At 45.9% G+C, this 22325-nt stretch overlaps 1 protein-coding gene across 16 annotated transcripts in view; it reads right to left on the reverse strand.

Annotated features, from left to right (window-relative positions):
- Nucleotides 1-3115: 3115 nt before the first annotated feature.
- The window catches only part of IQANK1 (IQ motif and ankyrin repeat containing 1), a 67268-nt gene continuing 48058 nt past the window's right edge, over nt 3116-22325 (reverse strand). For 4 of the 16 annotated variants that reach the window (XM_087891538.1, XM_087891530.1, XM_087891536.1 and 1 more), the window contains 10 exons: nt 11189-11314; nt 8676-8815; nt 7067-7121; nt 6809-6901; nt 6198-6306; nt 5689-5785; nt 5151-5285; nt 4769-4897; nt 3388-3605; nt 3116-3261 (listed from right to left, as the gene is read on the reverse strand). In XM_087891538.1, the coding sequence (XP_087747664.1) occupies nt 3428-3605; nt 4769-4897; nt 5151-5285; nt 5689-5785; nt 6198-6306; nt 6809-6901; nt 7067-7121; nt 8676-8815; nt 11189-11314 (1062 nt within the window). In that variant the 3' untranslated portion in view covers nt 3116-3261; nt 3388-3427. Of the gene's footprint in view, nt 3262-3387; nt 3606-4768; nt 4898-5150; nt 5286-5688; nt 5786-6197; nt 6307-6808; nt 6902-7066; nt 7251-8675; nt 8816-11188; nt 11315-11521; nt 11582-22325 lie in introns of all 16 variants that reach the window. The other 12 variants (XM_060682168.2, XM_087891533.1, XM_087891535.1 and 9 more) reach the window with 7 other exon arrangements.

Genomic DNA, 22325 nt, shown 5'->3' on the forward strand with positions numbered 1-22325 from the left:
TCTGCAAGATTAGTAAACCCTCCTGCCCCCCCCCCCCCCATGAGGCTAACTAGGGAGGGGCTGCCTTTCAGGAGGGATTGCGAAGAGCAGCTGAGCTACTTTAACCCGCAAAAGGATTGAGACCCAAAGAAGTGGGGGATAACAAAGGGGGCAGAAACACTGTGTGTCTGAGTGTCTGAGCTTCAGGGCCCGTTTGGGCAGAACAAGTGAGGGCTCAGCATTGACCCTCCATTGGCTCGTGGGCTGGAACCCCGACGTGCAGGAGGACGGGTGATCTCTTCCCTGCTCTGGGCCTTCGGGATGAGCCCCCGGAGTGACCCTGTCCTCTTTGGTCTTGGCCTTGGCCTGCCTTCCTTTTTCACAGCATTAGTGGGGCAGGAAGGCTGGCCAAGACTGACCGCTTCCTCCCCTCCAAGCTGAAAGGCCACATTGAGCCAGGTGGATAAGGCACCAGGCTAAAAAGCAGGAGACGGTGAGTTCTAGTCCCAGCTTAGCCATGAAAACTGGTCCCTCTCTCAGCCCAACCCACCACATAGGAGGGTGGTTATGGGGAAAATAGGAGGAGGGAGGTGCATTGGAACTTTTCTGTGCCTTGGATTATTTGTAAAAAACGGCAGGATACAAATAAATTAAAAAATAAAATAAGGTCCTAGGACCGTGATGGTGAGCCTAAGGCATGCATGCCACAGGTGGCACGTGGAGCCATCTCTGCAGGTACGCGAGCCGACACCCAGGTCAACTCCACTGCGCATGTCCGTGCGCCTCCCGCTGGCCAGCTGATTATCGGGTCTCTGCCGGGAGATGCACGTGCATGCGCGGCGGGGTGTGTGTGTGTGTGTCGTGTGTATGCAGGGGGGGTTGAAAAGCTCAATAAATCGTGTGCTGGCGGGTGTCGCACATTGGCAGTTGTGACGTGTATTTTGAGTGATGGAGCCACAGCAGAGGGGTGAAAGAGCCACATGCAGCTCCAGAGCCGCAGGTTGCTGACCCCTGGCCTAGCCCATGTGCAGCTGACATAAAGCACCCAGAGGCAGGACACAGCCATTTCTGCAGGTCGCATAGGTGGTCTAAAGGAAAGAGACACACACATGCACACATGCTTATGTGCATTTACAGCTGCAGGGCAGCCGCTACCTGTCTTGGGTACTTCCAAATAAGCAGCACTGACTTCAAACCAGGTGGTAAGGAGGCTTGTCCTTTGGGGCTGCATCCAGAGAAACATCATTTTCCAGGAAGTCACAATTCCACCCTCTTCTGCAGGAGACCTGGAACTCCACTGTTCCCATTTCTGGGCATTACAATTCAAGAACGGACCAGAGCTGTCAGAGCAGCATCAACAGACGCAGTAAGGGGGATGGAAATTATATTTTCCAAACAGAGAAAGGGCCACTTGCTAGGTTTAGCTTGGAGGGGGAAATGTTAAGGCTCTTTAATACCTGAAAGGAAGTCCCAGAGGCCTGGACTGTGGGAGGTAAGTGTTGTGGTCTGCCAGCAGCCTGCGGAGCTCGCAGCAGAGTCGGAGAGTGAGGAGGCTGGGGAGGAACATGGGCCAGTCCTGGAGTCTGGGGAAGGCCTGGATGAGGGCTCTGCATTGGAGGCAGAGATGGGGCCAGGGCCATCTGGAAGTGATGCACGGACTCTGGAGCCCCCAGAGTCGGACAGCAGAGAGGCAGAGGAACAGGAAGAGCCTGTTCCTAGTGCACGCATGCACAGAGCTGCCAGAAGGCAAGACCAGCTAAAGCAAAACGGACAACTCTGGAATAAGGCCAGGAGATAAGCCCTCCCATAAGGCTTAAAAGAGAAACAAAGGCACTTGGGCCTTTTGCAGGAAAACGTTGCTAACTCTGTTTCCAGTCAGCATCTCTTGTTTCTGAATTCTGTGGGGCTTTGCCAAGTAAGGCCTTTGGCAGGGTGTCAAAAGAAGATAAAGGTTGGTGATTACCCCAAAGGACTTCTTCCAAAGGACTTTTTTTTTGCAACCAATTGGGATTCAGCTGGGAATGAACGTAATTCTCAGCTGTTAAAATAAAATAGGTTTTTTGGGGGACTAATTGTGCATTGTAATGACTCAGTAAGCCTAGGTCACAACAGTAGGAAATGGCTGCACGTCGCAGGATGGCAGGCCCAGCCACGGGAAGGGAATGTCTCTGGAGTGGTTTCCTTTGGATGATGCTGCAAGCTGCCTACGGCAGTGATGACAAACCTGTTTTTCCTCAGGTGCCGAAAGCGTGTCTACGTGTGTGCTGACACTCATAATGCAATGCCCCCCCACAGGGCCCCCCACATGCACGTGTGACCCCCATGCTCTCCCTGCACGTGCGACCCCCACTTTTGTGCTAGCAGGCCTCCCTGAAGCCGCCTGGAACCAAAAACGGGGTGGGGGGGATAAATCCAAGAAAATAGAAGTTTCAGAAGAAAACAGAACTACATATGCTAGTTCTGTGGCCGCTCATGAAATAGTCAGGCATGGGAAGAGTTTTGTGGCTCCCAGTGTTTGTGGGAAACGGGTCCAAATGGCTCTTGGGTGTTTAAGGTTGCAGACCCCTGGGCTAGGCAGTCATTCTGGCTGCCCCTTCAGCTGCGTCCTTACAGGGAAGATGGAGGAGGGGCCGGGCCCTTACTTTCAGCAGGGTCAGCCGTCCTTTCAGCCAGAAGAAACCGAAGTCTGTGGCTACTTGGTAAAAGGTGTGGCTGACCTTTCCCCCCCCCCTAGGTTTCAGATATGCTGGGAGCGGCTTCCTCACCCCCACCCACCCCATCACATGCAGGCTAGCCTTGCCCAGAGGGCACATTCCACATTCCCCCCCCTCACCCCACGCCCTTTACTCTGTCCCAAGGAGGAGGGCTAAGCTAGGCCATCTGTTGGCTTATCAAATTTAGCAAATTAGGCCACTGGATTAAGCCATGGTAGCCTTCTCTTTGGCCATATCACTGGACCCAAAGACAGGAGGTGCCCTTTGTTAAGGGATCACCGTTGTATGACTGATGAGGACTGGGGAGAGTGGCAGGCGGGCAGAGCCCGTCGTCCAGCATGGGGTGGCACGGGCCATCCTGGGAGGGACAAATTACAGAGGTCGGGGGCTGGGGAGAAAGGCGCAGAGAGAGGCTACCTTGGGACTTTCCAAAAGAACAACTTTATTGATGCGCCCGGCCTCTGGATGGTCTGCAAAGGTAAGGCCACCTGGGCTCCTCCCTCCCAATCAGCGCACGGGCCTAGCAGGAGCCACTTGGGGAAGGGGGGGTCTTCTGAAGCTCCGCTTTCTGAAAAAAAGCCAAGGATAGTCAGGGGAAGCCTCATCATCTCCTGCTGCAACAGGAGGTGGGCACTGCCCATTCACCCGCCCGCCTGCCTGCCTGCCACGGGGTCACTGCAAGACAAGCACGCACCCCTCGGGGTGCTGTTGAACCGGGCACTGCCAAGCTGTGCCTACCGCCTGGCCATTCCAGACAGGAGGACTTGGACAGGGAGGAAGGCCTGCAGCAGCTCTTCAGGGGGGTGATGGCGCTTGGTGACCACAAAGAGCCTGAACTTCTCCATCCGAGCAATTTGAAATTCCGTCTCTGCATATTCTGGTCTGTCTGTTGGCCTCAGTAAGGAGCGATACCTGCTCAAGACGGAGGAGAAGGGATTTGGCCTGGCCATTCCGGGCAGAGTTGGGGCCACCAGCTGACAACAAGGTGGTGCACCATGAGGGAGGGGTTGGCTTGCAGCTTGCAATGCCATCTCAGGTGGAGAACATCCTGTCCTGCAGGTGGGGGTAAGGCAGGGCAGTCAAGAACAGCGCCTCCCTCGAGACCATCTGACTCCCTGAGTGTGACTGGGTGAGGGTGAAGAACTCAAGTGGGGTGCTCCCCTTCCTCCAATGGGGTAGCGATGGGTCAGCTGGTCAACCGAAGCCTCAAAGGATGAGATAGGACATTGGGGGCAGATGAACTCCAAGGCTGGTAGGACACTAATCCTCCCACCCCTCCTCCGGGGAGTTAGGGTTAGCGGTCTGTAAGTGCCTTGTGCGAGCCCAGTTTGTGGGGGGAGCACAGCAGTACAAAGCTGGGAGGATTCCAAAGAAAGGAAAGCTATGGGGAGAGGATCGAAATGACCCCCCAGGAGAAGAACACTTGCACCTGACCTGCTTTCTGCTCACAACAAAGCTTTAAATCGGAAAGACGCAGTGGGGCTGCATTCTTACAACGCTCTAAGCTTGGGTAGAGCCGACGGTTAGAATTGTCTGTTCCTTAGCATGTATTGCCAGCTCAGCCCAGCTGGTTCCCCTATGATGTTTTTGTAAATCCATTAAATGGTTTGTTTCTTTGGCCGTATTGCATGAATGTAGCCCCCACAGCATAGTGCATCTCTGGGCTTATTGAGCCAAATTATTTTACTTGATCCATGGGGATGGTTGGCTTTCTTTCTGAATCTCTTCTGAGTGCCAGGGGCTCCCTTTTTGGAAATGGCCAGAATCTCATAAGCCCATAGAAATTGCACTTCCACTTGTCTCAGAAGAGCCGTGGCCCCTAATGGCCCTGGGAGGCCTCAGACCGACCTCTACTGAAGGCGACCCAGGAATGTTCACAGCTGCTGCTGGGAGACCCTCCGCCCCATCCCAGAACCCCAAGGTCTGTTTTCTGCACCCTATGGCAGGTGATTGGCCCTCCGCTCTTTCCTTCAGATGACCTCCAACTGCCCCATTGGTGGGTTCTCAGGCACCCGAGAGAGCTCTGACCCATCAGAAGTTAGTCTTGGTTTGTGGCACATAATGAAAGGGCTCACCTTTCACTCTCCAGGATCTTCTTGCTCAGCAGTGCCTGAGTGAGGCCTGTCTCCAGCCGTTCCAGCTGCTTTTTCACTGTATCAAACATGTCCAGTTCCATCATGTCAAAGACCAGGGGCTTCCCATAGCTGGCAATGGATGGAACAGAGCCGGGGGGGGGAGGGAGAAAGAGAGAGAGTTGTCCCTCATGGAGATCACTAGCCATTGGCCAGAAGCCTCCCACCCCACCCACCCCCAAGCTTCTCACCAGAACCCAGCTTCCCCTGCCCATCCATGTCATCATTTCTGGCACATCTGCTACCCTACTGCGCTCCTCCCACACTACGCCTGGATCAGTGCTCCATTAGTGAGAAGAGGCCTCCCCACATACTGGAGCCCTACCGAAGAGACCCCAGCAAGGCCAGGCGAATGGCTTCCACGGCCATGTCAGCGGGATTGGCAGTGTTCAGGTAGTTGGTGTCACGGTAGCGCAGGAAAATTGCTGCTTGCCCAGAGGGGTCGATGATCAAGGGCCACCTGGACAGAGGGAAGGAGAGAGTTGGGGCTGGGGCAGGCCATCTGCCGTTGGAGACCAGAAGGCCCTGCTCCAGAGGTGGTTTCAGCAGTTCTGACCAGTTCTGGAGAACCGGTAGCAGAAATTTTGAGTAGTTCGGAGAACCGGTAGTAAAAATTCTGACTGGCCCCGCCCCCATTCTCTGCCACCCAAGTCCCAGCTGATCAGGAGGAAATGGGGATTTTGCAGTAACCTTCCCCTGGAATGTGGTGGGAATGGAGATTTTACAGTATCCTTCCCCTGCCACACCTACCAAGCCATGCCCACCAAGCCACACCCACAGAACCGGTAGTAAAAAAATTTGAAACCCACCACTGCCCTGTTCTCTAGGGAGGGCTGCCAGGGAGGCTCCCTCCCGCCACTCACCGCCCGTCGGTCTGCATTTTCCCACCCACGTCTTTCATCAGCACATCATCCAGTTCCTGCACGGAGCACTTGAGACCTGGAATCTCGGAGGGCGATCCTGCCAAGGCAGAGCAGAGTGGTGAGGGGCCAGCTGGCAGTTGCCTTCCACACCACGAGGGAAGCCTGACAGCACAGCATCGCCCTATTCCTTGGGGCCCTCTCCCCAGTGCCTGCCGTGGTTGCAGAAGCTGACCGGCTCCCTTTCTGGTGTCCAGTCACACCTGGCAGAATGCTGGATCCACTTCTTCCTCCCCCTTCCCAAACTCAGCCGGGGCAAGGATGGGCCCCGCTTTCTTCTTCGGGGCAAGGTCACTTGTGTTCAAGAAGGGTCCTGGTTTAGGAGGGGCGGGGAGCCCCTTTGAAGGACTGCTGCGAGGCTGAGGCGACCCAGCCCAAGCCCTGGAGCTTCTCTGGAGGAGCTGGGGAAGACGGCCTTGCCCCTTGCAACCACCATCAGCCGCCTCACTGACCCTCCTGCATTTGCTCTCGCAGCTTCAAGCGGGCCAGGGACAGCTTCTCCTCGGCCTCCTCCGCAGCCACGCGCAGCTTCTCCACCAGCCCTTCTGCATCAGCTACGGCCTGTCCCAGGAAACACCTCTGGCTAGAAAGGACGGGCAAGCCTGGCCCAAGAGAGCCTTCTCTTGCCGGGCAAAGGGGACCTCCACCCAAAGAATAAATGGGGCTAGCCCTCAGCCTCACTCGGCTCCCCTGGCGCTGCCCAGGGAATATGTTATTTGACATCCAGAGTGTCCTGTCCACAGTTGGCACTTAACTGTTAGTCACTTGTACTGTATTTGCAGGCATCTCCCCCCTCCCCCAAGAAAGAAATAGCCACAGCAATCCAGTACTTCTGAATTCTTGAGGGGGCCTACAGATGGGCTGACTGGCAGTGGGCGCCTGCACTCCATCACCCAGCTACTTGGCAAATACAAAGGGCTGCCTGGCTGGCCTATGCTGCAGACAAAATCTTGCTGTGCCCTGGCAGAGAGCCACAGCCTGGCAATTGGCAGCACACTAACATCCCTGAACGGCCCGTGGAGTGCACCCTTGGGAGACACCCGGGAAGGGAAGTAGTGCTCACATGCAGGGTCAGCTCTGTGTTCCCCATCTGCTTCCGCTGGCACTTGTCGTGCTCTGTTATCCGTCGGTTGAGCTCTGCGTAGGCCTGCTGCAGCTGCAAAAGGAGAGAGGCCGTGTGCCTGAGAAGGTTCAAGTGGATGAAGCCATCCCACTGGGGGTCACTGAGACCAAAGCCCCGAGGCCAAGGATAACACCCACCCACCCGTTGGGATGGTGGACCAGAGAGGATCCCTGGGATGGAGGAGGCGTTGATGCTCACCTCCCTGCTGCATCTCTCGTGCTCCTTGGCCAGCTGCTCCACGGCTTCGGTGGTCCTGTGGGGACCAAGAGGCATCAGGGGCCCCTTCGAGCTGCTTGTGAAGAGGACGTTTGGGCCCCCCCTGGTCTTTCTGCTTCTTCGAAGGGCCAAGTCCTTGGAGTGGGACTTTGGGACCCCTCTTGCCCTGAAGAGCAAAGCCCTCCTGAACCTCCAGGTTCCCTTCTTTGAGTGATGCTGTCAAACCACCCCCCAAACATACACATTATAAGAAAGAGGGACTACACCATCTTGTGCGTTTGTTTTACTTCTGTGCCACTTACTATGCCCAAACACAGCATAGCTTGCTCACAATAAAAACAGCACAATAGATAATCAAACACTGCATTAAAACAATATAGAAATAGATTAAAAGAGAAGGGTGGAGAGAGAGCCAAAAAAGAAAAAGAGGGGGGGGGACTCTTCTGCCATTTATCCTGAGTTTCCACAGACCTCTCTGAATTGCAGGGGGGGGAGGGGGGAGAGAGAGAGCATGGGAGGAGACTCCAGACTGTTGGAGAGCCCAGAGAAAAGCCAGCATTGGTCTATTCTCAGTGACCAGCCAGGGCTCCAAGCGGGAAGCCATCCTGGGGCTTGCCCAGCATAACTCAATTCTCACTACCAGCCAAGGGCAGCTTTGCAGGCAGCTATCCTGAGCAAGCGGCTGCTGTGTCCGGCACCAGCTGCACACCAACAGCACCAGCCCCCCCCAAAAAAAACATTGCTCCAGGAGAGGGGTGTGTGAGCTTCCCTTGAGGAACGGATGACCAGAGAGACCCTCCCAAGCGGTGGAGCTTTCTTGCAACCCAGTTCCTGAACGCAAGAAGCCCTTGTCCCTTAGTGGCTCTCCATCACACCTTCATAGCACAAGTTGTACCCAACTTCTCCAGAGTCGGATGTGCAGGACAATCTGCTGAGTGGCCACCCCACCCCAGGGATTTCCTCTAGCTGCCCAGAGAATAAGGCATGGCTGCCAAGCTTTATGAGTGGGTGCAATGTTCCAAGGCCATCCCTTCCTAGGGCCCCATTTCACAGGAATGGCCCAGGAGAATGCTGTAGCTCAGGATCCTTCTGCACCTCTTCTAAAATTAGGATCAGGGGTCTCTGTCACCAATCCTTTCTCAGGGATTGGTTCAGTCACTTCTCAGTGAAAGACAGTCATACACAATTGACATTCGTAGTGTACAGAGCACAGTTCAATGGATTCAATTTGAAGGTGGAGGAAGAGGAGGCAAGAGACCCTGCTTCATCAGGCCATGGGGGCTGGGGTGTCAAAGCTGCTAAAGGCTCTCGGGAGGGACCAGGGCTAAAATCCCCCCCCTAGCCACACCCATCTAAAGAACAGCTTCTTTAGGTCCCTGAGGGATTTGGCATAGGGGGGGAGCTGATGCCCTTCTGTCCTCCCTGCATTGCTTGGGCCTCAGGGTGGTCAGCCAGCTCCACCAGGCCAACTGGGTTCTGGAGGGAGACACAGACCTGCTCCATGAGGTCATCCCGAAGAGCCCCCAGATGCTGGTCCCATGCAAGTGCTGCAGCGGGGGCAGGGGGGCAGGGAGGGGAAGAAGGCACTTACTGGCGCACTTCAGCTTCCTTGTGCCTCTGCTTCTGCAGGACTCTCCGCTGCTGCTCAGCCTCCATCTTTTGGAGCATGGTGTCTGTCAGAGTGACATCCCAGGCACTCAGGATAGCCACCACACTGTCCAGAGAAGCAACCTTGAGAGGAATAGCAGAAGGCCACATCCTGAGATGTTCACAAGCAAGATTAATATTCTTGACCACTAAGGATGACTGGGGCTATTCCTTCTGGGGAGCAGAGGACTTTTACTATGCACAAGGCTTGGCACTGTCAAGCACAGCCTTTGGGCAGTCTCCCACCCACCCACTCACCCATATGGGGCGCATATAATTCAGTCCTTTGGCCATTGAAAGACTCCAAGGAAGCGGCCTTGGGGACTTTCATCTGCCTTCTTTGAGCTTGCAGTGAAAGGTAGGTCAGGAGTTCACAACCACCATGGGAAACAGGGACCTGATCCAACTGACCAGACCCGGACACACCGCAGAAGTGAAGCTGACCGAACACAGGCAAAAGTCTTTTGTCAGGACTTGCCTTGTGGCAGCAACAGTGGCCAGGAAGATTTATTGCTCTGCTCTTATTGCATCAATGGATAACAGCCAGCGACTCTGTTTCAGGTGATCAGTTTCCTTCTGGGTAAGCATGGACCTGGGGAAAGCCTTCAGGGACTATTATTTACAGGATTACGCAAGGAAGTAATTCGGCCTCACTCCAGCTGGGCAGGCCCTAGGGAGATGCTGCGGGGCTTAGACCCCTCATCTCATCCGCAGGAGTCTGGGCTGATCAGTCCTGAGGAAGTGGGCAGAATCCTAGTCTGCTCCAGGAGTTCGACCACCTATCTACTGCACCCAGGGTCCTTCCTGGCTGGCCAAGGTTCCCTGGGAGGTGGCACGTGGTTGAGTCTCATTTAATGACTTTTTGCAGGAGGGGGTGGTGTTGGTTCCACCTGCCTTAAAGGAAGCAGTGCTATCCTCCCTTCTTGAAAGGCCATCCTCAGACCTAATCAAGCTGCACACTTTTAGGGAGAGTTGCAAAGAGGGTGCTGAACTCCCAGCTTTCAAAGGCTCAAATGAAGCAGATTTGCTTTTTCTGTTGGGATTCAGGCCAGGTTAGAGAACTGAGATAGCATCAGTTGCCCTGATGGATGACCTTTGAAGGACTCATGGGTGTGTGTGTGCTCCCCTGGATATCTCAGCAGCTTCTGATACCATCAACCATGTGATCCTTCTGGATCACCTTGAGGGCTCAGGAGTGGCTCTCCTTCTTGCCTGGCCAGATCTAGTTACTGTTGTCCCCCACCCTGGCCTATCTTACAGAGTTGGCTGTCTCAAGGTTCTGGTCTTTCCCTTCTCCTGTTGAACCTCTACAGTGAGACGCCTGGGAGAGGTCATTCATTCAACTGGGCGCAGTACCATACATCCCCACTCTCTTTGTGCAAGATGTGCAATAGTCTCAATAAAACTATTCTGTTAGGCTGTGATGGTGGCCAGAGAGCTGCTGCCATAAATCTCCCCTTGTACCTTTAAAGAGTTGCAACCTGAGGACTACCTGTATAAAATCCCCTCCTCAGAGAGGCTCAGCTGGTGGCTGGAATAATTTTGGCACCAGGTAAAAGCCTTTCTATTTTTTTCAGGCTTTTAATTTACTTTTAATTCATGTGGTTTTAGTTTCTAGAAAATAAAAGAAAAATCATAAAAACCAACCTAAGAATGCAACAAGGAATATATAAGCAACCTACCATGAAGGCTGGCGATAACAATATGCTCTCCTTTCACAAAACAGACAGGGGGCTTCACAGGGGGCCGGGCAGCTGGTTTCAAAGAGTTGGCCAGCCAAAGAAAAAACCCCATCAAAGGGGACCCAATATAAATTACACTTCAACAGAACAAGTTCTATAGCAAACACTACATCTGTTTACTTGGTAGAAGGTTTACTGAAGGCGTGGAATTTGAGGATGTGTAAATGCTGGTGGTGGGTGGTGTATTGAGAGCTTCTGCCCACTGTGCAATAGGTACGTTAGGAGGAGAAACTCAAAGACTTTGAGAAGTCTTGCTGCTGCTATTCATCCATCAACTACCCTCAGTGTGGTGCTTCCTCAGTGGGGCCACAGGGCAACTGGCAGAGCCTCAGGCTCCTATGAAGGTCAGGAGGGTGGGGGCAGATCTCAACCCGGGAGAGGGGGGAGCTAGATGTTCCAAAGGGACAGGACCATGGAAGAGAAGGCTCTTCTGCTGGAGCCCGCCAGCCAGAATTCTGCTGCATGCCTCCTCTGCCGGCAGGAGTGGGGCGGGCCCGTCCCATTGGGGTAACCTGGACCCATGCAGGGCTTTAAAGGTGATCACCAACACTTTTCCATTACTCTGGCTTACTACTTTTTATGCTTGGCATAACGCTGCTTACCTGGAAAGAATCAGCTAACGGGGCATTTTCATGCAAGGAAGCTTCACCCCCAAGGCTACAGCGGAGGGGAGGTGGGAGGAGGAGTTCCTTAAGGGCAACAAGATTAGGCATACCTGCTCTGGTGTGTTGCCATCATCGGCATAGAGTCGAGGGTCAGCCCCGTGCTGGAGAAGCAGCTCCACCGCTGCCAAGTGTCCCCCGAAGGCTGCTCGGTACAAAGGAGTCCGATTAAAGGCACCCTAAGAAAAAAAAAAAAGAAGAAAGAAAGAAAGAAAGAAAGAAAGAAAGAAAGAAAGAAAGAAAGAAAGAAAGAAAGAAAGAAAGAAAGAAAGAAAGGAGGGAGGGAGGGAGGAATGGTTGTGCCAGTCACATCACTTGCTAGGTGAACTGCACTGGGTGAGATGTAGTACCAAAGGGGGCTTTAAGGCCACCCTCTTGAGTTCTACCTGGAAAATCTCTGATCTCCAGGAGGTGAATTCTGCCCCCAGGGCAACTTCTTTTTTTTTCTGTGAAGTTTTTTTTAATTTATATATAAATATTTTGAATACAGGGTAATGTCCGGGCATACCATTTTACAAAAAAGAAAGAGAAAAAAGAACAAAAAAAGATAACATATACTGATAACAATAATAATAACATAACAAAATAATTTCTAATCATATTTATAATTATATTTGCTTATTTTTATTCCTATTAAATATATTGACTTATTGTGTTTTTCGGACTATAAGATGCACCGGAGTATAAGACGCACCTTAGTTTTTGGGGAGGAAAATAAGAAAAAAGCTGATTGGCTGGTGGATGGCCTCCCAGAATACCCCCAATCAGCTGTTCCCAGAGGAACAGTTTGTTGGTTGTAAGCTCTGCGCCTTGCTTTTTTTCCCAGCCTCTGAAACCTCCCTTTAAGAGGCTTTTTTCAGCCATTTTAGAGGCTGGGTGGGGCTACATTCGGTGTATAAGACGCATCCAAATTTTCACCCTCTTTTATGGGGGAAAAAGGTGCGTCTTATACTCTGAAAAATATGGTACATATAATTATAAACAACATTCATATTTTACTTAACTCTAACAATACTATTCTTCATCTAATTTCTACATCTTATCTCTAACCATTGATAAAACCTATTCCACATTAAGTAGTATTCCGTGTCTCCTTTATCTTTTATTTTCAATGTCAATCTATCTATTAGTCTCATTCGAGACAACAATGAATCCGCACACGGATGGGAGGTTGAACAACTATCCTCGTGGTGCGACGGGAACAATCTGGAACTGAACACACTCAAAACCGTACAAATGGTGGTAGACTTTAGGAGACACTCTCCCATACTATCACTTCTTACAATACTAGACAACACAGTATCAACAGTAGAGACCTTCAAATTTCTAGGTTCTAGCATATCTCAGACCTAAAATGGACACCCAACATCAAAAACGTCATCAAAAAAGCACAACAAAGAATGTTCTTTCTGCGCCAACTCTGGAAGCTCAAACTGCCCAAGGAGCTGCTGATCCAGTTCTACAGAGGAATTATTGAGTCTGTCATCTGCACCTCTATAACTGTCTGGTTCGGTTCTGCAGCCCAATAAGACAGACACAGACTTCAGAGGATAATTAGAACTACAGAAAAAACAATGGCTACCAACCTGCCTTCCATTGAGGACCTGTATACTGCATGAGTCAAAAAGAGGGTTATGAAAATATTTACAGACCCCTCGCATCCTGGACATAAATTGTTTCAACTTCTACCCTCAAAACGACGCTATAGATCACTGCACACCAGAACAACTAGACACAAGAACAGTTTTTTCCGGAACGCCATTACTCTGCTAAACAAATAATTCCCTCAACACTGTCAAACTATTCACTAAGGCTGTATTACTATTACTATTAGTCTTCTCATCATTACTATCACCCCTCTCCTCCCATTTATGACTGCATGACTGTAACTTTGTTGTTTGTATCCTTACGATTTATACTATTATTGTTTATTTCCTAGTATGTTTTGATTGCTTATTTGTACCCTATGGACTATCATTAAGTGTTGTACCTTATGATTCTTGACGAATGTATCTTGTCTTTTTATGTACACTGAGAGCATATCCACCAAGACAAATTCCTTGTGTGTCCAATCACACTTGGCCAATAAAGAATTCTACCGTATTTTCCGGTGTATAAGACGACTGGGCGTATAAGACGACCCCCAACTTTTCCTGTTAAAATATAGGGTTTGGGCTATACTCGCCATATAAGACTGCCCCTCTTCCAATGCACACCAAATAAAAATTAAAAAACATCAACTGGCTCACCTACAATGTAAAAGCAGCTATGCTAGACCCAAAATGGCCCCTGTAACAAGCAGGAACCTCACACAGCCACAAAAAGCCCCCCCAAAAAACTTTCACACTCTAAACACACACAACACAACACAACTGGCTCACCCACAATGTAAAAGCAGCTGTGCTAGACCCAAAATGGCCCCTGCAACAAGCAGGAACCTCACACAGCCACAAAAAGTCCAAAAAACCAACTTTCACACTTTACACACACAAAATTCCACATACAGCTTTGTGAGATTTTGTGTGTTTGTGTAGTTGGAGTGAAACACTACAGAAACACACTAAATCTCACAAAGCTGCACAAATATTGTTTTATTTTATTTTATTTTTATATGAAAGCTAAATTTAAAACTTCCTAAACTTTAAATGGCTAGGTCTAAAAAAGAACAACTAAAAAAAACCCAATTGACTATTTTTTTTAAAGCTCCCAAAGGGGAAAAAAACTTACCCAATAGAACAGGGGTCTCCAACCTTGGCAACTTTAAGACTTGTAGACTTCAACTCCCAGAATTCCTCAGCCAGCTTTGGTTTGATGGCTGAGGAATTCTGGGAGTTGAAGTCCACAACTAACTCCTTGCTTGATTGCAGGCAGGGAGTTCCTTGCTTGCCTGAATAGATTCAGGCAAGCAAAGCAAGGCAAGCGTTGCAACTAGCAGCTGAGGTAAGCAAGCTGGAGGGGGAAAACTTGTTCCCTTTTACATGGCTCTGGCCATCCCAGCTGAGTTGCAGGGAACTCAGCTGGGATGGGATCGACCATCAGAACTGGGACCGTCAGAGCTATGGTTCTGGCGATCCCAGCTGAGTTGCAGGGAACTCAGCTGGGATCGTCAGAGCTGGGATCCTCAGAGTAAAAGGGAAAAAACTTTTTTTCTTTTACCTGGTTTCTGGCGATCCCAGCTGAGTTGCAGGGAACTCAGCTGGGATTGTCAGAGCTGGGATCGCCAGAGCCATTTAAGGCTCGTCAGAGCCTTTCGGGCTGGTCTGCCTGGTTACAGGAGAACTACACCCGGCGTATAAGATGACCCCCGACTTTTGAGAAGATTTTCATGTGTTAAAAAGTCGTCTTATACGCCGGAAAATACGGTATGTTCTATCTCTGCACAGTCCAATATTTTCCGGATTATATTTTCATCTGATGGGGTGTTCTCATTTTTCCACTATTGTGCAAATACTGTTCTCGCTGCTGCCAATACATGTAACATTAAGTATATACTGTAGTCCCTTTGTCATAGTTTTCTTGTATTATACCTAACAACATTATTTCTGGTTTAAAATCTGTGTTGCTTAATCATCTTCTCCAACCATGTATGTATTTTTGTCCAATATTTGCTTGCCTTCACACATATCCACCATATGATAATAAGTACCTGGAGTCTGATTTCCAACACTTGACGGACATGTTGTTAAATATTTTTGCTAACCTAGCCGGTGGCAAATGCCACCTATAAAACATTTTGTAAATATTTTTTTATATGCAGTAGCCATTGTCAGTTTATAGCTTCTATCCCAAAGTTTTTGCCATTTGTCTAATTCCATCGTATAGCCAAAGTTTTTTGCCCATACTATCATTGTTTCTTTTACTTGTTCATCTTCCATTTTAAAATTCAGTAAATAATTATATATTTTCCTTATCAATTTTTCATCTGTCCCTAATAACACCTTGCCAAGTATTGTTGGTTCTTTATAAAAACAGCATGTTTTTGCATCTTCCTCGTAACTCAATTTACAGGTGTGGCCACCAAGCTAAATCCACCCCTAGGTTTTGTAATTCCTGTCTTAAGTTCCCCATTCTCATTTAAAATGTTTTATAGGTTACATTTTTTCCATATTAACAACATTTGGATGTATCAATCCTTCCACTGTAGAGAGCCAGACTGGTATTTTTATATAATTTTGTGATTCAATTTTTTTCCCATACTAAAAATAGCTACTATAAAAATGAATATACTACTGAAGTTACTTTTCCTATTTCCAACAATACTGATAAAACTAGAGAAAGTATATTTTGAAGAAATAAATAAAATTACTTTGAAATATATTTGGCAAGGGAAAAAAGCAAGAATAAAATTGAAAATGTTACAGGAGTGTAAAGGACATGGAGGCTTTGGGCTACCGGACTGGGAGCTATATTAATAGGCATCTGTACTTACATGGGTAAAAGAATGGATAAATTTGAGGCATGGAAGATTACTATTATTGGAGGGACATGATCTCCAATTAGGATGGCATTCCTTTTTATGGTAGGAAAGGAATATGGCACACAGATATTTTCAAAGACACTATGTGAGGAATGCTTTATTCTCCCTATCATTGAGAGTTGTAAGTTCTTCCATTTCTCCAGGTCCAACTTAATTTGTTGCATTAACTTTGTATAGTTATTCGCCCAGGTTTGCCTTTGTTGAGCCCCTATTTGGACCTAGATGCCCTACGCACGGTTACTCATGCGCTTGTCACCTCCCGTATTGACTACAGCAATGCCCTCTACATGGGGCTGCCCTTGAAGACCACTCCGAGACTTCAGAATGCGGCCGCGCGGGTTGTGATGGGAATATCCCGACACTCCCATGTTACACCTCTCCTACGCGACTTGCATTGGTTGCCAGTTGCCCTCCGAGTGAGATTCAAGGTGCTGGTGATTACCTATAAGGCCCTACATGGCTTAGGCCCAGGATATTTGGTGGACCATCTGCAGCCAGCAACAGCTTCCCATCGCCCGGTGCATTCCCACAGAGAGGGCCTCCTCAGGGTGCCGTCGGCCAGACAGTGTCAGCTGGCAACCCCCAGGGGGAGGGCTTTCTCTGTGGGCGCACCTACCCTTTGGAATCAACTTCCCCTGGAGCTCCGGGTGGCCCCCGACCTCCGCCATGACCTGAAAATGTGGCTGTTTCGTTTGGCTGGCCTGGACTGATGGGGTTTTAATTCTAATTTAATTTTAACTTGTTAGTCTTAAGTGTACTTTTAACTATTAAATTATGAGATTTGGATTTAATTTTTAACTTTTTATTAGATGTTTCTTAACTGTTGTGAGCCGCCCTGAGTCTGGCTGGAGATAGGGCGGCATCTAAATCTCATTAATAAATAGTTATCCTCTTTAATTGTTACACATCTTGCTGTTAGACAGATTCCTAAATATTTCACTTTCTTTAGTATCTGAAGGTCTACTTTCTTTGCCAATTCATTTCTCTGCTTTTCAGTAAGGTTTTTAACTATTATTTTATTTTTTTCTTTATTTATTTTCAATCCTGCAACTTCTCCATACTCCTCAATTTTCCCTATCATTCTGGTGCTAGTTTCTAATGGTTCTTCTAATATAAAAACTAAATCATCTGCAAATGCTTGTAGTTTATACTCTTCTTTTTTTATTTCCATTCCTTTTATTTCTGGGTCCTGTCTAATATTTCTAGTTAATACTTCCAATGTTAATATAAATAATAGTGGGGATAGTGGACATCCTTGTCTCATGCCTTTTTCTTTATGAAAATTTTCTGTCACATCTCCATTCATAATCACTTTTGCTCTCTGGTTTATGAAAACTGCCATAATCATGTTTATAAATCTTTCTCCAAAGTCCATACATTTTAGTTGTTGCACCATAAGTTGTCACTTTATATTGTCGAACGCTTTTTGAGCATCTAACAAGATCAATGCTGTTGTTTTTCACAATGTACTTCATAATACTCCGATGTATCTAAAATTATTCTTACATTGTTTCAAATTTGTCTTTTAGGTAGAAACCCATTTTGGTAATCTTCTTTTGGAATTAAGGTGATGTTAGCTTCCATCCAAGTATGTGGCATCTTCGCTTCTAGTAAAACTTCATTATATACACTGCTCAAAAAAATAAAGGGAACACAAGCAGAAGACATCCGAGATCTGAATGAATTAAATAGCCTTATTAAATACTTTGTTCTTTACATACAGTAGTTTATACACTGCTCAAACCACTAAAGGGAACACAAAACTACTGTATGTAACGAACAAAGTATTTAATAAGGCTATTTCATTCATTCAGATCTCGGATGTCTTCTGCTTGTGTTCCCTTTATTTTTTTGAGCAGTATACTTCTAACATTAACAAGATCAATGTGTCTTTTATATCTTTATAACTTTATGCTGGTAGGCCATTTGGACCTGGTGTTTTGTTATTATTTTGTCTTTTAATCACCTCTACTAATTCTGCCATTGTTATTCTTTTATTCAACATATTCTTCACAGTTTCTGGCACTTTTGGTAAATTAGCTTTTCCCAAGTATTGTACTATTTTTTCTCAGGAATTTTTTCATGATCATATAACTTCTTATAGAATTCCTGAATTATATATTTTTTCTTTTCCATTTGATGGTGTAATGTACCTTCCTCATCCTGCATCTTACTTACCCATTTCTTCTCTTTTGCTTCTTCAGTTTATAAGCTAACAATCTTCCAGGTTTGTTAGCGTTAAAAAAAATTTTTTTTTGTTTTTTTTATTTGTTGTGCCAATTCTTCTTTTTCCATTATATTTAACGTGTTTAATTAATTCCATTTAATTTTTTAATTTCACCTTTTCTGGTTCTTTTTGTAACTCTACTTCATATCTTTTATATTCTTCTTCTAGATTCTTTTGGTACTGTTTCTTTCTCTTATTTTTTTTTTCACAATATAAGTTATAGCTAATACCCACATATATGCTTTTGCTGTATCCCATACATTTTTTAATGAAGTCTTTCCATTCCTATTCTTTTTTTAAAAAAAAATCCCATTTCTTTTTCCATCATCTGTAAAAATTCTTTATCTTTTAATATAGATTGATTCAATATCTATCTTACTCTTCTCTTTTGTCCCTTCCAACTAATTTTTATCAGATTATGATCAGCCCATGGATTTGTTTCTATTTATATCTCTTTTACACTTGTTCTTAATTCAGGCAACATCCAGATCAGATCAGATCTACTCTAGACCAGGATTGATGTCTGTTAGAATAAAATGTGTATTGGTTTCTTCCTGGGTTCATTTCTCTCCACATATCCTGTATACATAGTTCTTCTGTCATTTTAAAAAAGGTCTTAGGTATCTTAGGTAGAGTTTTTCTCATTTTTTTGTTTCTTTTACTACATTTATAATCAAGTTTAGTACCAACTATTGCATTAAAGTCTCCTAAGATACAGATCTAGATAGCATACTAAAAAGCAGAGACATCACCCTGCCAACAAAAGTGCGTATAGTCAAGGCTATGGTTTTCCCAATTGCAATATATGGCTGTGAAAGTTGGATAATAAGAAAGGCTGAGCGCCAAAGAATTGAAGCCTTTGAACTATGGTGCTGGAGAAGAGTCCTGCGAGTCCCTTGGACTGCAAGGTGATCAAACCGGTCAGTCCTAGAGGAGATCAACCCTGACTGCTCTTTAGAAGGCCAGATCCTGAAGATGAAACTCAAATACTTTGGCCACCTAATAAGAAGGAAGGACTCACTGGAGAAGAGTCTAAATGCTGGGAAAGATTGAGGGCAAAAGAAGAAGGGGACGGCAGAGAACGAGGTGGCTGGATGGAGTTACTGAAGCAGTAGGCATGAGCTTAAATGGACTCCAGAGGATGATAGTGGACAGGAAGGCCTGGAGGAACATTGTCCATGGGGTTGTGATGGGTCGGAAACGACTTTGCAACTATCAACAACAACAAAGATACAGATATTTTCAGGGGGAAGAGCTGACGTCGCGACGGCATGACAGAAGATCCTGGGGCTCCAGGATCACCGTTGATATCCCCGCCGCTGGACGGCTCTTTTTGGACCTCACAGTCCCGTTGAGATGGTGATAGTGGAGGGTACATTCTGTCGATCCCAGGGACATCGTAAAGTCCCTGGTTGATCCAAGAGAAGCCCTTTTTCTGGCAGCGGGGCAGCAGCCATTGTAGCTGCTGAAGTTGGGACAGCTCCGAAACGGAAGAGATCGGAAGGAAGTGTGTCGACTTGATGAAAGACTTTCTAACATAGTCTATATGAGAGAACACCCTGAGATTGAAAGAAATATCAAATCGAAGACAGAAGAAAATTAAGCGGCGGAATTAAACTTGAGTCTAAGGTAGTTTTTTTTTACTTTCAACTTACTTGCATTTGTGGATGTCTATACGCTTTTTGCTTTTTAACCTGGACTGGATTGGATTGGACAGAAGATTTCCAATTTACCTATTTAATCTTCAAACTTTTAGTGCCTTTTTAGTATAAATTCTCTCTGATTCTATTTTTCTATATATTTTTTTTCCTCTTTGGCTATTTTTATTTTATTGCGTATTGAATATAGCAGGGGAAAGTGAAGAAAATAAGTAACACTGCCATCTAGTGGATTGGAAATTTTGTTTCTTTTTCTTTGGCTTAAAGTAACAATTGTGTTACAATTCAAGGACTCTGAGCCTATTCATAGATAAGATAGTGGGGAGAACATCAAAAGGACATTAAAACTGTTTGCAGGATTGTTTATTCAGGTGTTCTTCTGGGAACTATCAGAGGCAGGAGCCTGAGATTGAATAAGAAAAAATATGCAGTGACTCTGAAAGAGAACTGTAAATACTATTTGGGACCTAATAAAAGAATTCTTGGATTTCATACAGAAGTTATTTTTATTTGGACAGAAAGTCTTATTTTTTCTCTCTCTTTTTCTTTTGTATGTGGTAGTTTCTCCACCTTTCCCCTGTCAGCGTTCCAGCACTGGCATATGAAAGGAGAGGAGAAGCTTGAACTTTTGCCTACTTAATTTCTTTGAAGATTCTGTCTCCTCGGAGATGGGAGGAGGGGGGAACATTCCTGTGATCTGACGGAGATGGGATGAGGAGAGTGGCTTGGAAGATAGCCAATGAGACGCAGAGAATTGGGGATTAGAAAGGGAGGGCTTGGGGGGCAAAGGTCAGTGCTAACCGTGAAAGAGCCAGGGATAGATCACTATGCTCAATAAAGAGAAAATTTCCTCAAAGATCGGCAGTTTGGAAATTCATTTATTTTGAGATAGCATCGAAACCTGACATCCCCTGTATAAGTATTTTTAATTGGACTGTGAGTTGAAGGAGGATCTTTAATTTTTCTTTTTTAATTTTTAACTTTTTAATACATATATAGAACTTTCTAGTGCTTCTCTTTTTTCTCTTTTCTCTTTTGGCTTTTTTTGCTTTTTTCCTCTCTTTTTTGGAGTGGAGATTGTCAAGGTGGTCAATATTTTTTATTGAATTGAATTCGATTAAGGCATATAAGAGCCTGAAGATTGCTTCTTTGCTTTTTTCCCCTTTCCTTTTTGCTTTTTCTTATTTTATTGATATCTGGGGTAATATTTGCTCCATCCATAAACAGATTAAGGTATAGAAGAACCTGAAGAATTTTTTATTTGTTTAAACCTTTTGCAACTACTTCACAGAATGAGTAGAAAAGCAACGGCTATTGGCTCTTCCACATCAACGCCCTCTTCATCACCATCTGGAGGACAGTGATCAATACAGACAATGCTACAACAGGATAAGGAGAAGGAATGAGAGAAGAAAAAGGAGGTGACACTACAGATGATTTGGCAAGGAATCCAAAATATACAAGCAAGAGTAGAGAATATTGAAGAAAGAACAGAGAAAACAGATGAGAAAGTGGAGAACATACAGCAAATGATGATGAAATATGAAGATAGACTCCAAAAAATTGAGGAAAAGGAAGAGTAAAAGAGATAAAAAAATCAGAGACATTGATACTAGACTGGATGAGGTTGAACGAGATAAGAGTGGATTAGTGGGATGGGAGATGGACAGATCAGAATTTTATCTCAGATTTCAAAATATAGAAGAAGAAAAAGGAGAAAACCTGGCAGAAAAAATGATAGAAATCTTAGCAGAAGCATTAGAAATTACCAAAGAAAAGATGATGGATGGCATAGACGAAATATTTCGAGTCTATACAAGGTATGCAATGCGAAACAAGTTACCACGAGAAGTCCATATAAGATTCACCAAGAAATCAATTAAAACACAAATATTGCAGATTGCAAGAGAAAAAACACTGGAGTACAAGGAGAAAGAAATCGTGGTTCTGAAGCAAATACTGAGAAGAGTGAGGGAGATGAGGAGAGAATGTCAATTCCTGACTAAAATACTACTTCAAAAAGGTGTGAATTACAGATGGCTGATACCAGAAGGATTAGTGCTTACATGGCAACAACAAAAATATAGAATAGATTCAATTGATAAAGCTAATTCTGCATTTTATGCAGAATTTCTCAGAGAGAAAGAAATGGAGCCAAGAAAGGCAGAACCACTGATTGAACTCCAAGAGGAAGACTTTGCAATGATTGAAAAAGCAGAAGGAGCAGTAGGGGGCATTGTGGAATACAAAGAACAATGTGAACCGAGATCTACTAGAGCAATAAATCCTTCGTATAAAATATGAATATGGAAGAGAAAAAATTGATTACAATAAACATAAATGGACTTAATTTAGCCATCAAAAGAAGAAAGGTATTTCATAAATTAGAGAAATTAAAGTTTGATATAATCTGCTTGCAAGAAGTGCATATTAAAAAGCAACATGAACAGATATTGGTACAGCCAAAATTAGGGAAATTTTTTACTTCATTGCCACAATGTAAGAAAAGGGGAGTTGTCTTATACATTAGAAACACAATCCCAGCAGAGCAAATATATGCAGATGATGAGGGAAGAACTTTGGTGGTGGAAATAATAGGCAATAACATGAAAATACTTTTAATAGCAATATATGCTCCAAATAACAATCAAGAAGATTTCTACAGAAAGCTACATATGAAAATAATTGAATTGGACTATGATAATATTTGCATGATGGGAGATTTTAATGGTATAGTAGATGAGAAATTAGACTACAATACACAGAAGGCAATAAAGCACAGTAGAAAGACTCTTCCGAAATAGTGATAGTGAAATGGAAAGGACAAA

This window comes from Pantherophis guttatus, chromosome 3 (genome assembly GCF_059756535.1).
Source record: "Pantherophis guttatus breed Tessera chromosome 3, ASM5975653v1, whole genome shotgun sequence".
Classification (NCBI taxonomy): Eukaryota; Metazoa; Chordata; class Lepidosauria; order Squamata; family Colubridae; genus Pantherophis; species Pantherophis guttatus.